The sequence below is a fragment of the Theropithecus gelada genome, chromosome 1 (genome assembly GCF_003255815.1).
Source record: "Theropithecus gelada isolate Dixy chromosome 1, Tgel_1.0, whole genome shotgun sequence".
Taxonomy (NCBI): Eukaryota; Metazoa; Chordata; class Mammalia; order Primates; family Cercopithecidae; genus Theropithecus; species Theropithecus gelada.
Genome location: NC_037668.1, coordinates 96,335,819 through 96,359,729, shown reverse-complemented (window position 1 = coordinate 96,359,729; position 23,911 = coordinate 96,335,819). Strand labels below are relative to the sequence as shown.

Below are 23,911 nucleotides of genomic sequence, written 5' to 3'. Positions count from 1 at the left end.
ATATCCTGTGGGGCCAGGCAGAAAAACCGTATTTTCTTGTCTTTTCAAATTTCCTTAAACCAAAGGCTGGACTCCAAATAATTTCGTTTGGAACTAAACAGCTCATCCCTTCTGAGTACGAAAACATGACTCCGCCTCGCCGTAGACCGGAGGAGGGAGAAGCAGCGCCAGGGAAACCCGAGCCTGTCTCACCGAGGCGGTCCCAGGCCAGCCCATCCCACCCCAGCCCGCGCCAGCTACCGGAGCTCCGGAATGCTGCCGAGCCTCCTCGGCCCCAGCCGACTCAGTCCCGAGGCCGGCTTGCGGCATCACGTGACCTGCTGCGCGGCCAATCCGCGCAGCCCTCTATGCTATTCAAATCGGCGGCGGGGCCAACGGTTGTGCCGAGACTCGCCACTACCCGGGCCGCTGGGCCTGAGTGTCGCCTTCGCCGCCATGGACACCACCAGGCGCTGACAGACCTATGGAGAATCGGGGTGTGCCTCCCGGGCCTTATCGGGCCACCAAGCTGGTAAGACAGCTCGGATAGACGGGACCGGTCAGCGGGCTGACGGCAGTCACCACTGTTCGCAGGTTTACCTCGGTCGGAGGGATGAGTCCCAGGAGCCCTAGGTTCAGTGAAAACGCTGGCGAGGAGAAGTAACGGGTATGCCACCTTTGCCAGACTCACCGCTCCCTCTGTTTTGAGGATCTGGGTCTCAGGTCCGAAAGGAAGCGCCGCGCGTAGACCGCACCAGACTGGCTTTGAGGAGCAAGTCCTGTGCCCTGGGGGCGTCTTAGAATATTCCGATTTAGCCGCTCACCCCGTCTGATTTTCTACCCGCCTCACAATTACGGAGCAATTGGGAATGAGCGCCAAAGCTTTGTGGGGTTAGGTTGTGGGCAAGCCCGAATGTGACAATTTTGTTTATTGAACCCATAGAATTTAAAGCAGGATGTACCGGCCGAATAGCACTAGGAGAACAGCTGCCTGTTTCAAAACGGTATTTCTGAGTACCCGTCAGTAACCACTGCTGGCGGCTCCTGAATTTGCATGTATAGCACTCCTAACGCGTTTCGTGCCGTTGGGTCTTCGGTTCTATGGGATACTGTGGTACTGGTTATGTGACGTTAGGGGAGTCCCCTACCTTCTGCGAGCCTGTTTCCACACTGGTAAAGGTTACTAATACATGCTCGCCTTAAGGGGTTTCCCAGGAGGATGCTGTTTTTGAAAGTGTGTTGTGATCTGCAGAATAACAAGCACTTTCCTCTTAGGAATGCCCTTCAGGCGAGCATGTATTATTAGCCCTACTTTACCAGTGTGCACACTGAGGCTCACAGACGTTACATGCCTTCTAAAGTCACATCAACAGAAAATGGCAGAGGTAGAATTCAGATCTTCCTGGTCTGGCAATCTCACATGGATTCTGCTACTTAGGAAGTTATTTGCCATATTTATCAATATGAAAGGGTAGAATTTAGGATAGGAAGGAACCTCAATCAGGTAGTCCTGCCACATAATTTAAAAACCCATTAGATGAAAGTAGTATAAACACGCTGAAAAAGAAAACATGCACTGAATGCTTACTAGTACTTCACATATATTACATCTTGTTATCATTCCAATAAGCCCATTCGTTAGGTCCTTTTGTCCCTGTTTTGTGGTTAAGGAGATTGAGGCATAGAGACTGAAGATAGGCCCAAAATGTCATAAACAACAGTGGCAGAGCTAGAACTGGGAAACTAACCCTAGTAGTCTTAACTCCAGAGCCTGTTCTTAAAACCACTACCCTGTACTACATCTCAGGAAAGCCATTCTGTAATCTCCCTTAGTACAGAGACCCTTTCTGTCATTTTTATTACTGTATCCTCAGGCCAGTACAGAGTGAGCAGCTCAATATCAGTTTCTTGGATAAATAAATATATAAAGTGGGAAAGTGTGGAAAGAAAACAATATAATCATCAAGTTTTCAGCCCTTAAATTCTGTCTTGTGGTATGGGGGCCACATAGGTTAGAAAAGCAGTAACATAGCTAGTAGTGGCATAATGGGTTGCAAATTAGATTTGACCGCTAACGTAGGATTTTTCTATTAAAAAGTGATGTGTTTATTCTATACCAACATCACCTCCATGCTCCACCATTAGAGCGGTCATCAATGATTTGAGGACAGTTTAAAAAATATATCTTTGCAAAATGTACATGTCACAGGGTCATTAAATATGCAATGGACTTTCAACTTACTTAATGTATCCCATCTGTTCTATGTTCATTACAGGAATCTTCACAAAAGAGATGCTATAGTAAATACATAAGCCATTCTTCATGTTAAAGATACTTCACCAGTAAAACTATTGCCTGCCATAAGTTTTGTTTGGCCAGCACAGTAGTTGAGAGTACAGGTTCTAGAGTCAGTCACACCTGGATTTGAATGCCTACCTTCATCACCTAGCTGTGTGACCTTGGTCATTTTATTAATCTCTCTGCTTTATTTTCCTTATGTGAAAAATGAGAAATTAATAGTACCTTTTCATAGAATTGTGATAATTAAAGTGAAATAATGAATGTGAAGCACAGTGCTACCAACATTAATATTAATTGAGGTAAAAAACAAGGATGAATGTTTTCTATATTGATTGTAGTTCTTCCTTATTTCTAGGTTTCTTAAACAAACTGATAAGTCAATGAAGTGCTTCTAATAAAAAAACTATTACATAAAAATATTACTACAGCACTAGAATTAATAAAAAGAAAGCAGTGTAAGATGTACTTTCTTTTTTTTTTTTTTTTTTTTTTGAGACAGTTTTGCTCTTGTTGCCTAGGCTGGAGTGGAATGATGCGATCTCAGCTCACTGCAACCTCCACCTCCCAGGTTCAAGCGATTCTCCTGCCTCAGCCTCCCGAGTAGCTGGAACTTTAGGCATGCGCCACCATTCCTGGCTAATTTTGTATTTTTAGTAGAGATGGGTTTTCACCATGTTGGTCAGGCTGGTCTCGAACTCCCAACTTCTGGTGAGCCACCGCACCCGGCCAGATATAAAATTTTATGTGGCACAAATAAGATGAATGATTCTTCAAGAATTTTTATGATGTAATCAGATGTGAATTAAAGAATTATCTTTACCTAATGTACTTCAAATCAATATGAGATTTAATTTTTCTTCAAATTTTTAAAAATATTTTCCTTCTTTTTACAGTGGAATGAAGTTACCACATCTTTTCGAGCAGGAATGCCTCTAAGAAAACACAGACAGCACTTTAAAAAATATGGTAATTGTTTCACAGCAGGAGAAGCAGTGGATTGGCTTTATGATCTATTAAGAAATAATAGCAATTTTGGTCCTGAAGTTACAAGGCAACAGACTATCCAACTGTTGAGGAAATTTCTTAAGAATCATGTAATTGAAGATATCAAAGGGAGGTGGGGATCAGAAAATGTTGATGATAACAACCAGCTCTTCAGGTAATGAACAGATATGTAACTGTAAAACTGAATTACTGTAGTTTTATCTCTACTTATATTTTTACTATAACAGCAGCTTCTTCAAAGAAGTAATATTTCTTTGGAAAACTATTAATGCTCTCAGTTCAATTAAAATCATTTAGAAAAATTGTAATGTGAAAGTTAATTGCTACAAAATTTAAAGTTTTTAAGTGTTAGCATATATAATAAAGTAGGGAATTGGAAGGGAAATAGTGAGATATTATCACTTCTGCATATTCTGAACACTTTATAACGTTTTAAGGACATATTACTGACCTTAGTTGCATAGTTTCTAGATTTATAAGTTCACAGATCCTTCCCTTCAAACATTTAATTTAAGAATACATGTAATAGAGTAATAGCAAATCTTACATAACAAATAGCAGGGCCAGGTGAGGTGGCTTATGCCTGTAATCCCAGCACTTTGGGAGGCTGAGGTGTGCGGATCAACTTGAGGCTAGGAGTTGAGACCAGCCTGGCTAACATGGTGAAACCCCGTCTCTACTAAAAATACAAAAAATGAGTTGGGTGTGGTGGTGCACACCGGCGACTGAGGCACGAGAAGTGCTTGAGCCTGGGAGGTAAGAGGTTGCAGTGAGTTGAGATTGCACCACTGCACTGCAGCTTGGGCAACAGAGCAAGACTCTCTCAAAAAATAACAATGATAACAGAAGAATACCACAGGTTAAAGAGAATATTTATTAAGCAGTTAAGATATAACAGAAACTCCATTTGATGATTTACATATGTGTTCCTACTTAATTGCGTAGTAGCCAAGCAGGGTAGGTATTAACCCCTTTTAACAGATGGGGAAACTGAGACCATGCTTCAACAAATCTTGTTCTGTCTGCCTGAAATGTTTTTCCACTGTACACATTTGTCAGGCTAGTAAACTTATACATTTATTTTAATCTCAGCTCTTTCATAACCTCTTCTGTGGAGCTTTTCTGACTCCCACAGGTCAGCATAATTGCTTTTTCTCTTATGACTTACGGTTCTTTGTTATATAGCCATTAAAGTAGGCCTGTGGAATCTAATGTCCATGGTTTTTTTTTTCCTACAACATTAGGTACTTTTCAAATGAAATGTCTAAGAATTTATTGTTTCCTATGTACCAAAAATGGTTTATGTCGTACAAGTAAACTACAATAACAATCATGAATAATCCATTTTGTACAGCACTCTACAAATCTTTCCTGTCTTAACTACTGCTCAGTTATCTTTGTGGGCTCCTTTACTGCTGCTCATCCTTTAACTTGCCCATCTTCAAGTTCCTGCCCTTGTCTTTACTTCATCTTCTCCCTAGGCAATCTCATGCCATGTCTTCACCTACTTTTCTTAAGACTTTCAGGCCTCTCCTGAAATATCTCTCCTGAGCCTTCGGCCCATTTTTTTCAACTGCCTCCTGGAAAGGCACTTCAAATATACCATATAGAAAAATGACTATCACCCCCTAACCTAAATTTTGTCTTCTTAGGTTTCCTATCTGAATAAATGGCATTGCCTTCCCTCTAGTTGCCTTGATTCTTTCCCTTTCTTCTCCTTTAAATATGATTTAGTCTATTGTGCTGCCTGAGTAGTTCTCTGATCTTTGCACATCTCTCTCCAAGATGAATCTTCTTTTTGTTAGGCTATAATTCTTACCTGGATTTCTCTTTATTTGTTTTGTTTTTGTTTTACTTGGATTTCTGCATAAATCCTCAACTAGTCTCTCTGCCCCTAGTCTTTTCTGCCTCCCGGGCTCAAACGATCCTCCCACTTCAGCCTCCCAAGTAGCAGGGACTACAGGCGCACACCACCATGCCCAGCTAAGTTTTGCATTTTTTGTGAACATGGGGTTTCACTGTGTTTCCCAGACTGGTCTCAAACTCCTGACCTCAAGCAATCCACCCACCTTGGCCTTCCAAAGTGCTGGGATTACAGGCATGAGCCACCACGCCTGGCCTCTCCTAGTCTTTTATGATGGTAACAAAACTATAAAGTATGTAAAAATAAAGTTTACCAAAAATGTGTAAGACCTTATTGGAGAAAAGTATTAAATTGTATTAAATAGAATAAATGGAGAAAGATACCCTGTTCATGAATGAAAATACTTAGTATCATGTATATACAAGTCAATTCCTCCCAAAATGAAATAGAAATTCAGTGCATTTTCATTCAAAACTTCAATATAGTTTCTTTGTGGAACTTAATAAGCAGATTCTAAAAGACATTTGGTAAAAGTCTAAGAGAATTTTGAAGACCAAGGTCACACTTCTGAGGTCTTCAAACTTTTGAGATCACTACAAACTTTTTGAATAAATTTGATGTATGAGGCCAGGCAGGGTGGCTCACACCTGTAATCCCAGCACTTTTGGAGGCTGAGGCAGGAGTGTCACTTGAATCCAGGGATTCGAGACCAGTCTGGACAACATAGGGAGACCCTGTCTCTACAAAAAAAAAAAAAAAAAATTAGGCATGGTGGCACATGCCTGGTGCCTGTTGACTCATCTGCTTGGGAGGCTGAGCCTAGGAGATTGAGACTGTAGTCAGCCATGATCATACTACTGCACTCCATCCTGGGTGACAGAGAAGAAAAAAAAAAAGATGTAAAAGATACAATAAAGTGAAAAAACACCAAACCACATATTATTTATATACATTTATTAAAAATATAAAAGCATGGAAAAGAAATACAACTATAGGCTTATTTTCTGAAACTATAAGTTTATATTTTACTCTCAGGAAGAGGGGGATATGAGTGAGCAAAGAATTTCAGTTTTTTAGAAAAAGGAGTTATTTACACTCCCACCAACAGTGTATAAACATTCCATTTTGTCTGCAACCTTGCCAGCACCTGTTTTTTTTTATTTTTTAATAGTAACCATTCTGACTGGTGTGAGATGGTATCTCATTATGGTTTTGATTTGCATTTCTCCAATAATCAGTAATATTGAACTTTTTTCATATGCTTGTTGGCCACATATATGTCTTCTTTTGAAAAGTGTCAGTTCTTGTCCTTTGCCCCCTTTTCAATGAAGTTGTTTGTAAATTTTTTTAAGTTCCTTGTAAATGCTGGATACTAGAGCTTTGTCAGATTCATAGTTTGCAAAATTTTTCTCCCATTCCATAGGTTGTTTGTTGACTCCATTGATAGTTTCTTTTTCTGTGTAGCTCTTTCATTTAATTACATCCCATCTGTCAGTTTTTGCTTTTGTTGCAGTTGCTTTCGGCATCTTCATCATGAAATCTTTGCCCATTCCAGTGTCTAGAATGAGATTGCCTAGGTTTTCTTCCAGGTTTTTTATAGTTTTGGGTTTTACACTTAAGTCTTTAATCCATCTTGAGTTAATTTTTGTATGTGGTGTAATGAAGGGGTCCCATTTCAATCTTCTGCATGTGACTAACCTGTTATCCCAGCACCATTTGTTAAATAGGAAATTGTTTCCCCCGTTGCTTGTTTTTGTCAGCTTTGCTGAAGATTGGATGGTTGTAGGTGCATGGTCTTATTTCCGGGCTCTCTATTGTGTTTCATTAGTCTATGTGTTGGTTTTTATACCAGTACTATTTTGTTTTGCTTACTGCAGCCCTATAGTATGGTTTGAAGTCTGGGAGCATGATGCTTCCAGCTTTGCTCTTTTTCCTTAGGATAGCCTTGGCTATTTGGGCTCTTTTTTTGGTTCCATATGAATTGTGGACAACGGTATAGTGATTCATTAAAATCCTAAAACCAGAACTACCATTTAACTTAGCAATCCCATTACTAGGTATATACCCAAAGGAATATAAATCATTCTGTCATGAAGACACATGTACACATATGTTCAGTGCAGAACTATTCACAATAGCAAAGACAAAGAGTCAACCTGAATGTCCATCAGTGGTATACTGGATAAAGAAAATGTGTACATATACACCATGGAATACTATGCAGCCATAGAAAAGAATGAGATAATGTACTTTGCAGGAACATAGATGGAGGTGGAGGCAAACTAACTAAGGAACAGAAAACTAAATACCACATGCTCTCACTTACAAGTAGGAGCTAACTGATGAGAACACATGGACACATAGAGGGGAACAATAGACACTGGGGCCTATTGGATGATGGAAGGTATGAGGAGGGATAGGATCAGGAAAAATGACTAATGAGTACTCGACTTAATATGTGGGTGATGAAATAATCTGTACAACAAACCTCCACAACACAAGTTTACCTATGTAAGAAACCTGCACATGTACCCCTGAACTTAAAAGTTAAAAAAAATAATAAAGGAGAAGTCGCAAAATGTCAACAATTACATTGGTTGCCAGTTACATACATGGGTATTGTTTTATTATATCTTTGAAATATTTTATATTAAAATAAAAGGAGGCCAAAATATTACAATCAAAAGAAGCAACAGAAACTAAGTTCCACAGTGTAGGACAAGCACAAACAAAAGGGGGAATATACAAACTGGATAACTCATCAAAGAAATTTAGAAAATGTAGCACTCTAGAGCCATTTTTTGTGTAAGCAATACCCCTCTACCAGAATTGACCCTAGTAATAACCCTGAATTATCCAGAAATAAAGTTAAAATATGCACAATATACTAAAGAAAGAAGAAACCTATTTTTTTAAAGATTTAATGGGAAAATTTATTTGTCTAGAATCTTTATTACTTGGTAGTATTAATAAATCAGGCTCTTATGTGAATTTTAAAATAAATAGACTCTAAAAGTTTGTTTTTAATCTCACCTTATTTAATTGCTTATTATTTTTAAACCAGATTTCCTGCAACTTCACCACTTAAAACTCCACCACGAAGGCATCCAGAGTTGCGAAGAAACAACATAGAGAACTTTTCCAAAGATAGAGATAGTATTTTTAAATTACGAAACTTATCTCGTAGAACTCCTAAAAAGCATGGATTACATTTATCTCAGGTAACACATCCTTTTACTAATTACTAGTTTAAATATGATTATGGTGTACTCAATAATAGAATCATTAAAAGTAAATGATTCTTTAATATTTAAATCCAGAACTGAAACCTCCTAACCTACATTACATTCTGAAAATGTATGTATAAAATTGTTTGTGACCCATAGAAAGAATAACAAAAATGGTAGTGAGACATAATTGAAAACAATAGTTATATAATTTAAGTGTGTTTTGGTTTAAATTGATTTGAGGGTGCTAGGGACAACTGCAAAATTAAAAACCCCATTACCGTGTTACATTATTTCTTTGGGAGACACTTTATAGCTCCACAATGGACTGATAGTAATAGAATTATTGTTGCTTTCAGTATTTAAAAATTTGAGCATACCAGATTAAACCAAAATAATCCTTTTTTCAGGAAAAGGCCGAGAAAATAAAGCATGAAATAATCAATGAAGATCAAGAAAATGCAGCTGATAATAGAGAACTAAGCCAGGAAGATGTTGAAGAAGTTTGGAAATATGTTATTCTGATCTAGTAAGATAAAATTAAGCTTTAATGAAGTTCCTGAAGTGTTCTGATTATTATTTTGACATTTACATCAAAATATGCAAATGAATCAGAACAGATTAATTATCAAAGGTTAGAATGCAACCTGTATATGTGTTTTTAAATAAATACCCTTGTTATAGCTTAATAGAGTAGAAATTGAATGCTTTGGTATGATTCACCTTTTCTTTGAATCAACATTGTGGCCATAGTTTATGATATATATTGTAATCCTTTTAAGATTACTGAGATAAATACATTTGAAAGGGGATACTAAATATAAGTCTTTAGAAGTTAAGAAAAATAAAATATTCTGGTGGCTTTGTTTACTAGTCATATTCATTCATATGTATAATCTATCCTATTTACAAAGACAAAAAGTTAATATTCTTTCTTCTATTTAGCCTGCAAACCATTTTAGGTGTGCCATCCCTAGAAGAAGTCATAAATCCAAAACAAGTAATTCCCCAATATATAATGTACAACATGGCTAATACAAGTAAACATGGAGTAGTTATACTACAAAACAAATCAGGTTGGTATTAATAAAATAATTGGAACTTTTAAAAACTTGCCAACAAGGTTGCAAGTAGTGTAAAGAGAGACCCAAATGTTGAAAGTAGAATACTTTCATGGAGCATCAGAGGGGCTATCATAAGTGCTTTAGTAATAACAGTGGAGTAATTTATAAGTGAGTATTATTCATGCTATTATAAGAAATATTTTATCTGCTAAGATAGATTTATGCATGGTATTAAAAAAATGACAAACATCCAAAAAGTATACAAGTATAGAAAAGTTTTGATTAAGCACATTTTTGTTGAGGGCTTCCAACATGTCAGACATTGTGCTAAAGTTTAATGATAAGATAGAAATGGTCCATACGCTCATGAGGCTTACATGAGTAGTTATGTACAAATTAACAGGAGTCAAACATATATACAAAACTGTAATAACACAACAAAATAAGCTCAGACTTTAAAGATGAGGACTCTAGAGGGACTGGCTTTTTTGTTTTATTTATTTATATAGTTGATTGATTTCAGATTTAGATACAAAAATCAGGGAAATAATTCAAGCTAGATAGATGTATTAGAAAACTTAGATTATGAGAAAGGTATCAATAAATCTCTCAAAATTGTAGCTAATGTTTTTGTGCTAAGTTTCTGGCTGTGGAATTAACTGACATATATTACTTTGATTTTCTTTTTATGGGCAAGAACTTTGAGTTTTTAATTGTAGGAGCAAAAGGTAAATGTTAAAACTGATGAGTTTGCTATGTGGCTTATGCATGTGGCTGTAGACCAGTCCCTTCTTCCATTATCTAAAATAACATGGTTAACAGTATATGCCCTCATTTAAGATTTCTATTCTTTGTAACCCTGTGTAAAAAAAGTGCTAGATTTCTATGGAACATATTTTATTCAGTAGCACTTGAAAGATTTTAAGCAAACTTCACTATAAAAGGAGCATAATAACGACATACAGTTCATTTCAATCATAGGTCTCACCCAAATCATTAATATTCAAATAGCATAGCAATAGGCAGAATAGAAACAAGGATGAAGAAAAGGTAGTGATAGTAGATAAAAATAAATGTGGAATTTATATCTAAACACTCCCTCAAAATAATTAATCCTCAATTTGGCAGTATTTAATTGTTATATGTAATATGGATCAAACTCAGAATCTCTATAATTTTTTCAGACTTTTTCTATTTTAAAATATTGACTTGATCCTGTGTCTTATTAAACCTATAATACTTTTTAATCCTGGTAATACACACATATACAAATGTAACATGTATGTGTATGTGTATAGATACATTTAATTGCACATAAGCATGATATTTTGAAATATACTGTCATAAAAATTGTATGGTTTACTTAGTAATATTTTTCTTTTTGTGTAGATGACCTCCCTCACTGGGTATTATCTGCCATGAAGTGCCTAGCAAATTGTAAGTTAAATATGTGTGTGTGTGTGTGTGTGTGTGTGTGTGTGTGTGTGTGTGTGTGTATGTTTTATATTGATAGTATTTAACAAGAACCAAGGAAATTTTTAAAATAATTTATTAAAGTCCTGATAAAATTAAAGTATATCATTTATCTTGATATATAAATCAAAGTCTAGTGGAATTTATTACATTATGGAGCCCTTTTTCTGTTTAGAAAGAAGGTGATTTTTTAATTCAAGCATATTATTTATGGTTTAGTTCACATAAATTATAAAGTCATAGCCTAGAGGATCTCAAAGGATTTTTTAAGTGAAATCCACACTAATTGCATGAATAAGGCACAGAGTTCAAATGGCTTGAACTCCATGGGATTTCTATAGTGTAGAAGCATAGAATACTAGATATATTAATGTGACTTTATGTTATGAAAAAAAAGGTTATCTGTTATTCTATTAGTTTGTTCTCGTGCTACTATAAAGAAATGCTTGAGACAGGGTAATTTATAAAGAATAGAGGTTTAATTGGCTCATGGGTCCACAGGCTGTATAGGAAATATGGCTGAGGAGGCCTTAGGAAACTTACAACTTACAGTCATGGCAGAAGGCGGAGGGGAAGCAGGCACGTCTTACATGGCTGGAACAGGAGGAAGGTTGTGTGCGGAGGTGGTACACACTTTTAAGCAACCAGATCTTGTGGTAACTCACTCAGTATCACAAGAACAGCACCAAAGGGGAAATATACCCCCATGATTCAATCACCTCCCACCAGGCCCCACCTGTAATACTGGGGATTACCAATTTGGCATAAGATTTGGGTGAGGACAGATCCAAACCTTATCAGTCACTAATCCAGAAATTTTTTTAGCATTTAATTGATTGAGCTTTTTCATCATGATCAGTGATAATTGATTTTTGTAACATAAAACCCTAGTATGAGTACAAAATCCTAATTGCTTTCAAAGTTAATTTTTTAAATGTACAAAGGTATAAACTAGATCATCAAAAGCTAAATTATGTTTTAGTTACAAATATAATTTTCTAGTTCATATAAAATTAGCGTTTTCTAAAATGCTAATAGGGATTTATTAATGTTCAGGGTAACTTTATATTCCTTTGTTGTCCACTGGGTGTCAATATGATAAAATGACATTGAATAAATAGCAATAAAGTAAATACATTTACAGAAACATTTTATTTGTCAAATTAAGATAAAAATCTTTATTATGAACTTAAGACTTGAATTTGTCTTTCTACTTTCCAAGTATAGTTAAGTATTCTTCTCTTTCATTCCTTTGCTCACGGTTAGGAATTCAGATAGGCATACTGACAGGGATTTCTCTGACATCTGGTCTTTAGGGAGCCTGTCTTCCTTCTCTTTCCAGTCTATGTAATACCTAAATGATACCAATTATATAACTTACTGGATTCCAAATTAGCAACAATGTATTTAGCCAGAGGCACAGTTAAGACTTAACTTTACTTGTTATTGGATCCCCTAGAGTAATTCTGTGAGATGTAAGAATTAGTAATCAGTATACCATCCCAATTTTTCCAACAGAGAAAACCAAAGCTTAGAGTATCTTCTTTTAGTGCAAAGGAGCTACAGCTCAAACCTAGATTCTGTATAAATTCTATATTTTTAATATTTTTAATTCCTGTAAACATGTATTTTCTTAGAGAACTTTCTAATGATTATCAAATCTTTTATTCCACATACTATTTCTTATGTCCTTAAAAAAATATCTATTTTGCTCTATTGTTAAGAGTGGGAATTGTTTTCTTTAATTCTTTTTAGTGTGTTCTCACATTTGTATGTCCATACAAAAGTTTGGAAACAGGGAAGTAAGAAATAGTATTTGGACTTGGGAAGAGAAACATTTTAACTTGAAAGATAGTATAATGGCTGTAAAACCTGGATGCACACCACAGTCACTAAAGAGACTCTCCAGAGATTCTGAAGTGGTTGATTTAGTAGGTCAGGAATCTTTAAAAAAAAAAAAAAAAATGCCCCCAGAAGATTATTATAGTGAAGGTTCTCAGCTTAGTGTTTGGAAACCACTCAGTTAGTGAACTAGAAGCAAACATTTCTAGGTCAGTAAATTTCTGGCCCCACTTTCATGGATTCTGGTCTCCATAGAGGAGTTTGTATTTTTAATAGGCACATTGGATGATTCTGTGATATAATCCATGAACCACACTTTAAGTGTTGTTGGAGCTAAAAGTCCTGGTCCTTGCTCTTATTTTACACTGCTCTAACTTCTAATTCAAACTTTGCTACCAAAGTCTTTTTCATCTTGGGCAAGGTACTCTTAGCCTCAGTTTTCTTATCTATAAAATGAGATCAGATCTTATTTTTGAGGAAAAAACAAATGAGTAAGTATGATTATTTCAATAGTTGTGTCAAGCTTAAGAAACAACAATGTAAAGATATTATTTAAATTCATTAAGGCTATGTTTCATGTCAGACAAAATGTATTCATGAAAATGTAAATTTACACAAAGACAATTTGAAGGAATTATTTGTATTATCCAAATATTCTTTCCTTTACAAAATGAATTACAGTAAAATCTTAGTAAACTAAGCTTCCCTAATGCTTTTAAAATGATATTAAAATTTTACTCTATGTATGATTTTTCAGGTATACAAATGTTAAAATAAAACAAAATACTAGCAATTGACTGCTTCTAGTGGAAAGATAATGAGGAAGAATGAGATATGCCCTTTAAATTTTTGAACGGTGGCAGAATTTGTTGTTAAACATAACTCCTTCATGAAACACAGATTTTATACTTTTTGTATTTAAAAATTGTATTTAAATTAAAATATACTTTACCTTTTTCTTTTGCCTTCTACTTCTTAGGGCCAAGAAGCAATGATATGAATAATCCAACTTATGTTGGATTTGAACGAGATGTATTCAGAACAATCGCAGATTATTTTCTAGATCTCCCTGAACCTCTACTTACTTTTGAATATTACGAATTATTTGTGAACATTTTGGGTATGTATGGATTTTACTGATTTTAGTTCATTTTGTTAAAGTTTTCAAATTTCTTATAATTTAGAAGATCTAAAACCATAGGTAAATATGAAGGTGGCAGCCTACAAATTATTTTAAAATTCAGTGAAATAAGGTCCCCAGGTTACTCATACTTCCACCCAGCCAACTACCAATTTGGGACTTCCCTCAACCCCCTACCAGATTCAATAATTCACTATAATGATTCACAGAACTCAGAAAAGCACTTTACCTTAACTGTTAGTTTATTATAAAAGCTAGATCTCAAGAATAGCCAAATGGAGGAGTTACACAGGACAAGGTATGAGGGTAGGGGTGGCACAGAGTTTCTCTACCCTTTCTAGTCATGTCGTGATCCCAGCACATCAATGTGTTTGACCAAGCTAGAAACTCCCTCAGCCTGCATATTTTAGAGTTTTAATTGAAGTTTAATTACCAAGGCATGACTGACCAAATCGTTGGTCACTGTTGTCAATTGAACTCAATCTCTAGCCCATTTCTCCTCCCACAAGGTTGTAGTTGGTGATGAAAATTCCAACCATGACCAGCCCTCAGTTACCTTAGCATGAACTCATATATGCTGAAATAGGCTTGTTATGAATAACCAAAGACCTTTATCATTCAGGAAATTCCAAGGATTTTAGGAGCTCCATACCAGGTACTAAGGACAAAGATCAAATATATGTATTTTATAACACCACAATTGTCTTATATTTATGAGGTTTCTAGTACTTGCAGACTGAGAACTGATATTTTTAAACGTATTCTGGCTCAATCCATTTAATTAGGCTGTTGAAATAATTTTTTAAAGTTATATTACAAGTGGGAAAACCACTCATCTGTCTTGCACGTTTGTAACCGAATGTTGCATGTGTCCTATTTAAGTGGCTTCTGAATTAAGCAACTACTATGTATACTATACTAACAACATACACTGTAGTAATGCTTTATTTTTTTAACTTTACTATTGTTTTTGTTTTATTTTTGTCCACTGTCATACAGTTGCATCTTAATTTTTGTTTCATTTCCTGGTAGTTGTTTGTGGCTACGTCACAGTTTCAGATAGATCCAGTGGGATTCATAAAATCCAAGATGATCCACAGTCTTCAAAATTCCTTCACTTAAACAATTTGAATTCCTTCAAATCAACTGAGTGCCTTCTTCTCAGTCTGCTTCATAGAGAAAAAAACAAAGAAGAATCAGATTCTACTGAGAGACTACAGATAAGCAATCCAGGATTTCAAGAAAGATGTGCTAAGAAAACGCAGCTAGTTAATTTAAGAAACAGAAGAGTGAGTGCTAATGACATAATGGGAGGAAGTTGTCATAATTTAATAGGGTTAAGCAGTATGCATGATCTAGCCTCTAACAACAAACCAAGGTGCTGTTCTTTGGAAGGAATTGTAGATGTGTCAGGGAATTCAAGTAAAGAGGCATCCAGTGTCTTTCATCAATCTTTTCCGAACATAGAAGGACAAAATAATAAACTGTTTTTAGAGTCTAAGCCTAAACAGGAATTCCTGTTGAATCTTCATTCAGAGGAAAATACTCAAAAGCCATTCAGTGCTGGTTTTAAGAGAACCTCTACTTTGACTGTTCAAGACCAAGAGGAGTTGTGTAATGGGAAATGCAAGTCAAAAGAGCTTTGTAGGTCTCAGAGTTTGCTTTTAAGAAGTAGTACAAGAAGGAATAGTTATATCAATACACCAGTGGCTGAAATTATCATGAAACCAAATGTTGGACAAGGCAGCACAAGTGTGCAAACAGCTATGGAAGGTGAACTCGGAGAGTCTAGTGCCACAATCAATAAAAGACTCTGCAAAAGTACAATAGAACTTTCAGAAAATTCTTTACTTCCAGCTTCTTCTATGTTGACTGGCACACAAAGTAAGGCTGTTGCTCTCAATGCATGCAATATTAACTTTTAGTGTTTACTAACTCTGTGTTTTGCTTACCTGGCTTTTATTCCTTGAAGTTGCTTGATTTTTTTTCCTCCAAGAGGAATTATTATAAAAGACTTTTGTCTATGATGTAACCAAGCTTTATTCTATTTACCTAAAGCACTTATTTTCTTGTTTGCAATTTCATTTATTCTGAGTCACTTTATTTGTAATAAGTGAAGAATTTTTATACTTAGAAATAAGTTGTAAAGAAAATGAGAATCTTACCATGCTTTAGAGGAATGTAATTTCTAGAAATAGTTAAAAGAAATGAAATACTAAGATATTATTTTACCTTCTTTCTATAGGTGTATATACTGGTAGTATGAAAGCAACTAGTGTCATTGATGATTTTTGGGGGGGGTATTTTTGTATTCTAGGTTTGCTGCAACCTCATTTAGAGAGGGTTGCCATTGATGCTCTACAGTTATGTTGTTTGTTACTTCCCCCACCAAATCGTAGAAAGCTGCAACTTTTAATGCGTATGATTTCCCGAATGAGTCAAAATGTTGATATGCCCAAACTTCATGATGCAATGGGTACGAGATCACTGGTAAGTTGATTTCTTACGGAAAGAATAAATCTGATTCATAAACCAAAATAAGAAGACCAAACTAGGTAAAAGTACTACTCAAATGATGTCTTAGTCTTAAAGTGCTAGATTCTTAGGTTGGAAAGGCTCTTTACCCTTTCCTAACAGCAGAATTTTAGTGTATTAATCTTTTGTACACACTCATTATACTTTCACATGCTGGTGTTAATCTTGACTGAGGACTTTGCCTGCTCATTCATCCTGAATCACTTCATAGTGATTGACCAGTCAGAACACGTTATGTTGCCTTGTGCCAGTTTTGTTTGGTGGATAAGGAAGAGGAAATGTAGGTACTGTTGAAAGCTTAAGGAGACTATAACTGTGGAAGTAGAGAACTAATGAACTTAATACAGTAAGTCAGTGTTTCAAAGAATATAGTGATAGGAAAGTAGGTCATTGTGGACAAGAAGTTGGGAAGCACTATGCCAAACAGCCTTAGGCTCCTTGTGAGAATGAGGACAAGGGCATTCATATGTCCTTGACATATGAATTGATAATTGATTGGAAATGAACTCTTGAAATAGTATCTTTAATCTCTCTCTCTCTTTTTTTTTAAGTCACCACTTCCTCAAAATGCAACTTCAATTGACAAGAGGCTTTTATAGCAAGGAATCTAGAGTTATGCTTTCTTCTACTTGTTATTAAAGATAGTTCTTTAACAATGACAGTCCTAATATAAAGAAGAGGAATTATTCTTGAGAAATTATAGCACTATTAAAAAGCATAGGAAGTTTATAGAGGAAGACGTTTTCAGAGACATGACTGGGAAGGCGATAATTTTGGTTCTGCACTTTTAGGATTTGAGGTCATAGGAACTCTAAGTGAAATTTATCCAGCAGAATGTTGGAATTATGAGCCAGGTGAAGAGAGATCAGGGGAGAAGGCAAATTGTTTTGGTCTTTTACATAGGGATAGTACTTGAAGCTATGAGAGTAGATGATCTCTACAAGACTGAGAATGTGGAGAAAGAGCAAAAGGCTGAGGTCTAAGCCATGGAAGGAGACAGGAAACCCTGACTGATGTAGGAATAAAACTGAAAATCTATCAATTCTGTAAATATGCTAATCCTCTACTATGTATGAAATATTTAAAACAGAATTCTGATTTCTAAGTATTTTAGAATGAGGTGTGTGTGTGTGTTACAGTTAGAGGGTTGCATAGATATAAGTGAGAGTAATGAGAGTAATAAGTGATAGTAATTAATTTTATCCCAGGATTTGAAGATCCCATAAGATGGAATTGAAAAATGTGTTTTAAATTGCTGTCTAAAGACTGACAGAATAAGCATTTTTAAAAACTATTTTCCAGCATTTCAAAAGCTAAGTGGCATCAACTTTGCAACCACTTATGAATATAAGTGTTCTATATGTTATACATTCTCCTGTTTTGTGTTTTTTGTGGGGTTCATTTAATGTAATTAGTTATTGTTCTCTGACCATCTTTAAGCTTAAGCAACATATATATGTGGTATTAATAGAACCTATGGTGTTTACTGATAAAATTGTGACAAAATTGTAGAAAAACCAAAGCCTTTATAATTCTTGGGAATTACATTAAGGATATACTTTTTTTTTTTTTTTCTGGTTACACAGGATCATGCTCTGTTACCCAGGCTGGAGTATAGTGATGTGATCACAGCTCACTGCAGCCTGGAATTCCTGGGCTCAAGAAACAGGCACGTACCATCATGCCTGGCTAGTTTTTTATTTCTTTGTAGATACAGGGTTTCACTATGTTGCCTAGGCTGGCTTCGAACTCCTTATCTCAAGTGAGCCTCTCACTTCAGCCTCCCAAAGTGCTTAGATTACAGGTATGAGCCACCATGCTCAGCCATGGAAAAACTTTAAAAAGGATTTAAGTATAATCAAATTCTTACATTTCTAACTGTATAAATCATTGTCCTCATTTTTAAACTGAGGGCTGCTTATCACTTTATCCCAATACTTCACATAATGCTACCTGGAAATTACTGATATTCTAGTTTGTATGCAACCTTAGCTTTTTAAATTCACATCTTTTAATATTTTTCTAGATGATACATACCTTTTCTCGATGTGTGTTATGCTGTGCTGAAGAAGTGGATCTTGATGAGCTTCTTGCTGGAAGATTAGTTTCTTTCTTAATGGATCATCATCAGGAAATTCTTCAAGTACCCTCTTACTTACAGACTGCAGTGGAAAAACATCTTGACTACTTAAAAAAGGGACATGTAAGTATTGTGAGTCTTAAAATTCTCTGCAGTAGTCAGTTGCAAGTGGCAAACTCATCTCACAGTAGCTTAATCAAAAAGGGAGACTTTTTCAGCTCCCGTAAACAACCTCTAGAAGTCAGGAATGTAGACAGAATCTGGGACTCAAATAGCTGTATGACTCTTTCCATCCCTCCATCTCTTATTTCTGTGTTGATCCTGTGTTTGACAGTGGCTCCTTCACATGATGAGGAATGTGGCTAGTTGAAGTTCATGAGTTAGAGCCTTACATTTGCAGTTCGAAGGAAAAAGAGTCATTCCTCCATCTCCAATTTTAAAAGCTCTGAATATAAACTCAGCCTAGTTGAGGTTAAATATGCATCGTTTAGGTAAGAGTGAGTAGGATGGAGATAGGGCCTTACTCTGATTGGTTCTACACAGATTAAAGGAGAATGTATTCTTCACAAAAGGTGAAGGTAGAGGGGTTAAAATGGAAAGGAATTATTAAAAGAAGGAAAGAAGGAATACTGAGCAGCCAAAATAACAGACATCTACTGTATTGTCTTTGGCTGCCCAACACATGTTTATGTTTTTCCCATACATACCATTCTAATATTGCCCTGGCTTATAATTATAACTATCTCCTAGAATTTCTTTCTCTTATCAGAAGATGTTAGAAGCTCTGCCTATGTCCCTAGGCCTCAAAACAAAAATACATGAAAACTAAAAATATTTCAGTAAATATGCTGATCATCTACTATCTGCACTGTCGGAACATTAAAGTCTTAAGATGAATTAGAATAATACTTAGATTGTTATTTTATAGTTAAAAGAATAAAATCCATAGTTAATGGTAATAATTATAACACCTGTCTTTATTTAACGCTTATTGTGTGCTGAGCCCTTTATATACATTTTCTTATGTAATTTCCATTTTAATGATGAAAAAACAGACCAAGAAAAGTTAAATACATTGTTGGATGCTACAGACGAAGTAGATTATGGAGCTGGGTTTAGAACCTACTGACTTACACACCTCTACTGCATAATACATAGTTTTTTTAATGTGCTGAATGTTTGATTGGTGGTAACTTAATAGGTGCTAGATCCCATCAAAAGAATACTTTATCATATAAGAACATGACCAGAATTAACAGAGTTATATCATTTTGTTCACTACAGATTGAAAATCCTGGAGATGGACTATTTGCTCCTTTGCCAACTTACTCATACTGTAAGCAGATTAGTGCTCAGGAGTTTGATGAGCAAAAAGTTTCTACCTCTCAAGCTGCAATTGCAGAACTTTTAGAAAATATTATTAAAAACAGGAGTTTACCTCTAAAAGAGAAAAGGAAAAAACTAAAACAGGTAAGAGAATGAGCAAGTTCTCAATTATGTAAATATTTTTTATCTGCTATTCCTGGTTGTTAATAACATTTAGAATCTACTTTCTTATTTTAATATTTTAGATTTTAAGTTTGAGGTATATGGACTATATATTATGATGTCTTGTATATGTGCATTAACCTAAAACATGTGAGTACCTACCTGATTTTGCTCTTTATCCTGAATTTTGAAATAATACTAACAATAATAATATATACTCTCCTTTTTCACTAGTATTTTGTATAATTATAGCTTGGATTAGCCTGGGAAAACAATTACAAGGTATGGATAGGTATCTTTGAGTGACTTACCACTATGTTTTAGAATTTTTAGCTCTGAAAGCCCAGTAGCCACATGATTTTGGCACGTCCAATTCTAAGTCTGAGACACTCAAAGAAGTATGAATACTAGATGCCTATGCCCTTCATAGGTTTTGCCAGTGGGAAAGAAGATCTGGAATTTAGGGGGATAGTTAACATCAGAAGAGAAAGAATCCTATAATGTTAATGTTAATGAGATCTAAGAGATCTTATAGTATTCACATGAGAAGAGAGAGGGAAAGGCAAGGATAAAATGAAAGGATACTAATCTCTATAATACTTCTTTGAGAAAGACACTGAATTCTTATAAAATGTTGAGCACTGCTTCAGCTGGGGAAATAATGTTAAATGCCTTCTAATTTCTCACCTCATTTTTAAGTTTCAGAAGGAATATCCCTTGATATATCAGAAAAGATTTCCAACCACGGAGAGTGAAGCAGCACTTTTTGGTGACAAACCTACAATCAAGCAACCAATGCTGATTTTAAGAAAACCAAAGTTCTGTAGTCTAAGATACTAACTGAATTCAAAATTATGTAATACTTGTGGAACTTTGATAAATGAAGCCATATCTGAGAATGTAGCTACTCAAAAGGAAGTCTGTCATTAATAAGGTATTTCTAAATAAACACATTATGTAAGGAAGTGCCAAAATAGTTGTTTATCAATGTGAGACTCCTAGTAAACTAACTAGATCTCAATTGAGAGCACATAGCAATAGGTGATACCAAATACTTTTTGTTTTTAACACAGCTATCCAATAAGGCTATCATGATGTGTGCTAAAATTTTATTTACTTGAATTTTGAAAACTAAGCTGTGTTAGGGATTAAACTATAATTCTGTTTTTAAAAGAAAATTTATCTGCATACGTGCAAGTTCTGAAATACTAGCTAATGAATTAGTTGTTTGGGGTTACTTCTTTGTTTCTAAGTATAAGAATGTGAAGAATATTTGAAAACTCAATGAAATAATTCTCAGCTGCCAAATGTTGCACTCTCTTATATATTCTTTTTCTACTTTTGATCTATTTATATATATGTATGTGTTTTTATAATATGTGTATATTTTATCAGATTTGACTTTGCCTTAAATATTATCCCCAACTGCTTTAGTCATTCATTTGTTCAATATATATATATTTTGAATTCTCATTTTCGTAATCTATTAGAAGATGGGGATATAAAAGATGTATAAGGCAATCATATATTCATTCAAAAGATATTTATTTAGCAACTGCTATGTGCCTTTCATTGTTCCAGATATGCAGAGACAATGATAAATAAAACATATAATCTCTTCCATAAGGTATTTATTTTTTAATCATGGGAGATACACCTATCAGATGCTTAAAATAACAACACTACCCACTGAAATCAGGGTGTATAGAATCATTCAGCTAAAGACTGACTTCTATGATGATGGAACAGGTCTTTAAGCTAGTGGTTTTCAAACTGGTACAGCACATTAGACTCACCTGAGGAGTTTTAAAACAGTCTATATGCCCAGGGCCTAACTTATACTAATTAAATCTGAATTTCGGGGATGTTGTATAGGGATTAGTATTTTTTTTAATCTAGGTGATTCCAATATTCAGCCAACTGTGAGAATCAATGGCCTAAATGCTTTTCATAAACATTTTTATAAGGGTCAAGATAATGGCACATTGATCTTATTTTTTCATTGGAAGAAAATGCCTGCCAAGTATAAATGACTCTCATCTTAAAACAAGATTATTCAGGTTTCTGCTGATTGACTTGGTACAAAAAAGCAAGTTACCTTCTATTTTTTACTCTAAGATTGTTTCATGTGTATTCCTTAAGTGTAAAGAAATATATCATGCCTGGGTTGTAATGAAATCTTAATGTTTAATGACTATTCTTATTTCTCAATGTAATTTCATACTATTTCTCTATAAAATGATAGTGTTCCATTTAACATTACTGATTTTTATTAAAAACCTGGACAGAAAATTATAAATTATAAGTATGACTTTATCCTGGCTATAAAATTATTGGACCAAATTGAATTCTTTCTAAGGCATTTGTATACTAAAACTTTTATTGTTTACAGATATGTAAAATGTGGATTATGTTGCAAATTGAGATTAAAATTATTTGGGGTTTTGTAACAATATAATTTTGCTTTTGTATTATTAACAAATATATAAATCATAAAGGCAGGAAACTTCCATTTGCATTAATGTGCATGCAATAGAGATTACAAAATACATGGTACAATGCTTTTAATAACATCAACTCTGCCAGTCAGGTTTGAATCCTACTGTGCTATTAACTAGCTGGTAAACTCAGACAAGTTATTTAACCTATCTAAGCCCCAGTTTTGTTATCTATAAAATGAAGATTATAATAGTACCTCTCTTTAGGATTGTGAGGATTAAGTAGGATAATGCATATAAAGTGTTAGCACAGTGTCTCGCATGGAATAAGCACTCTATAAATATTAGCTTTTACTAGAATCACCTAGGATTATAGCACTAGAAGAGATCTTAGCAAAAATATGGTCCTTTCTGTTGCTTTGGACAGACATGAACCAAAACAAAATTACGAACAACTGATGAGTCTTAGTTAATAAGTTAATAACTATCTTTTCATTATGAGACAAAGTTTCTGAGTATGCCTACTCGTTGAAATTTTTTAATCTAGTCGAGAGGGAAAATTTGATGAGGAAGGAAGGAATGGATATCTTCAGAAGAGCTTCGCCTAAGCTGGAGCATGGATAGATTCCATTCTAACAGAAAGATCTTTAAGTTCAAATATAGATGAGTTGACTGGTAGATTTGGTGGTAGTTGCTTTCTCAGGATATAAGAATCAAAATCAACTGCTACAAGTAAAGAGGGGATGGGGAAGGTGTTGCACATTTAAAGAGAGAAAGTGTGAAGTCTAATTGTGGGAATGCACAAGCTTCACCAGATCAAATGATGTCTGGTTATTCTGTAAATTATAGTTCTTATCCCAGAAATTACTGCCTCTACCATCCATAATATCTTCTAATTGGTATCATATAATGACCCACTCTTCTCACGTTATCCAAACAGTTATGTGGCATTTAGTAATGGAATGTACATGGAATTTCCCACTGACTTATCTTTCTGTCCTTGGGAAACTTAAACTCTGAATCTTCTCATCTATAAAATGTGAATTAAAGTATCTACCTAACTGAATTGTGATTGTAGCGAAAGAAAGGCAATATATTTAAATCTTGAATTTAGCAAGCCCATGCTCAATTTTTATATCCTTTCCTCTTGCTTTGTATTGACTTTAAGATCTCTACTGATTAAAACTCTTTTGCTATCAAGTTTCTTTTCTTATATTTCACAATATATTTTCTACCCTATCAGTGGTAATATTTTTTACCTCGTTTTTGGTGAAATTAAAAATGGTTATGGAATTTTATATCCTGGTAATCTGTACCACCAAGAGATATACCACCCTTTTATTTTGAAAGTGGAGAGAGAGAGAAAATGTGTGTGTGTGCATGCGTGTGTGTGTGTGGGGGGGGGGGGGGGGGTGTTATTGTTGAAGTATTTCTGGGAAAGAAATGAAGGATAGCTAGTTTTAATATTAAATT

General features: G+C 35.0%; 1 protein-coding gene across 2 annotated transcripts; it reads left to right on the top strand.

The window, feature by feature from the left end:
* The first annotated feature begins 234 nt into the window (after window positions 1-234).
* DEPDC1 (DEP domain containing 1) lies at window positions 235-23,638 on the top strand. 2 transcript variants are annotated; one of them, XM_025367554.1, is made up of 12 exons: window positions 235-511; window positions 3,175-3,440; window positions 8,215-8,371; window positions 8,788-8,906; window positions 9,323-9,453; window positions 10,831-10,878; window positions 13,736-13,876; window positions 14,930-15,781; window positions 16,215-16,387; window positions 18,459-18,635; window positions 19,797-19,982; window positions 20,700-23,638. In XM_025367554.1, exons 1-12 carry the CDS (start codon window positions 464-466, stop codon window positions 20,838-20,840), a joined length of 2,439 nt encoding a protein of 812 aa, XP_025223339.1. In that variant the 5' UTR covers window positions 235-463; the 3' UTR covers window positions 20,841-23,638. The 2 variants fall into 2 exon arrangements, with proteins under 2 accessions (XP_025223339.1, XP_025223348.1); XM_025367563.1 differs by lacking the exon at window positions 14,930-15,781.
* Window positions 23,639-23,911: the final 273 nt, after the last annotated feature.

Coding starts and splice junctions, on each gene's coding strand:
- DEPDC1 (XM_025367554.1), top strand. CDS start 464: ATGGAGAATCGGGGTGTGCCTCCCGGGCCTTATCGGGCCACCAAGCTG. Junction 3,441..8,214: donor GATAACAACCAGCTCTTCAG/GTAATGAACAGA, acceptor TTTTTAAACCAG/ATTTCCTGCAACTTCACCAC. Junction 9,454..10,830: donor TATACTACAAAACAAATCAG/GTTGGTATTAAT, acceptor CTTTTTGTGTAG/ATGACCTCCCTCACTGGGTA.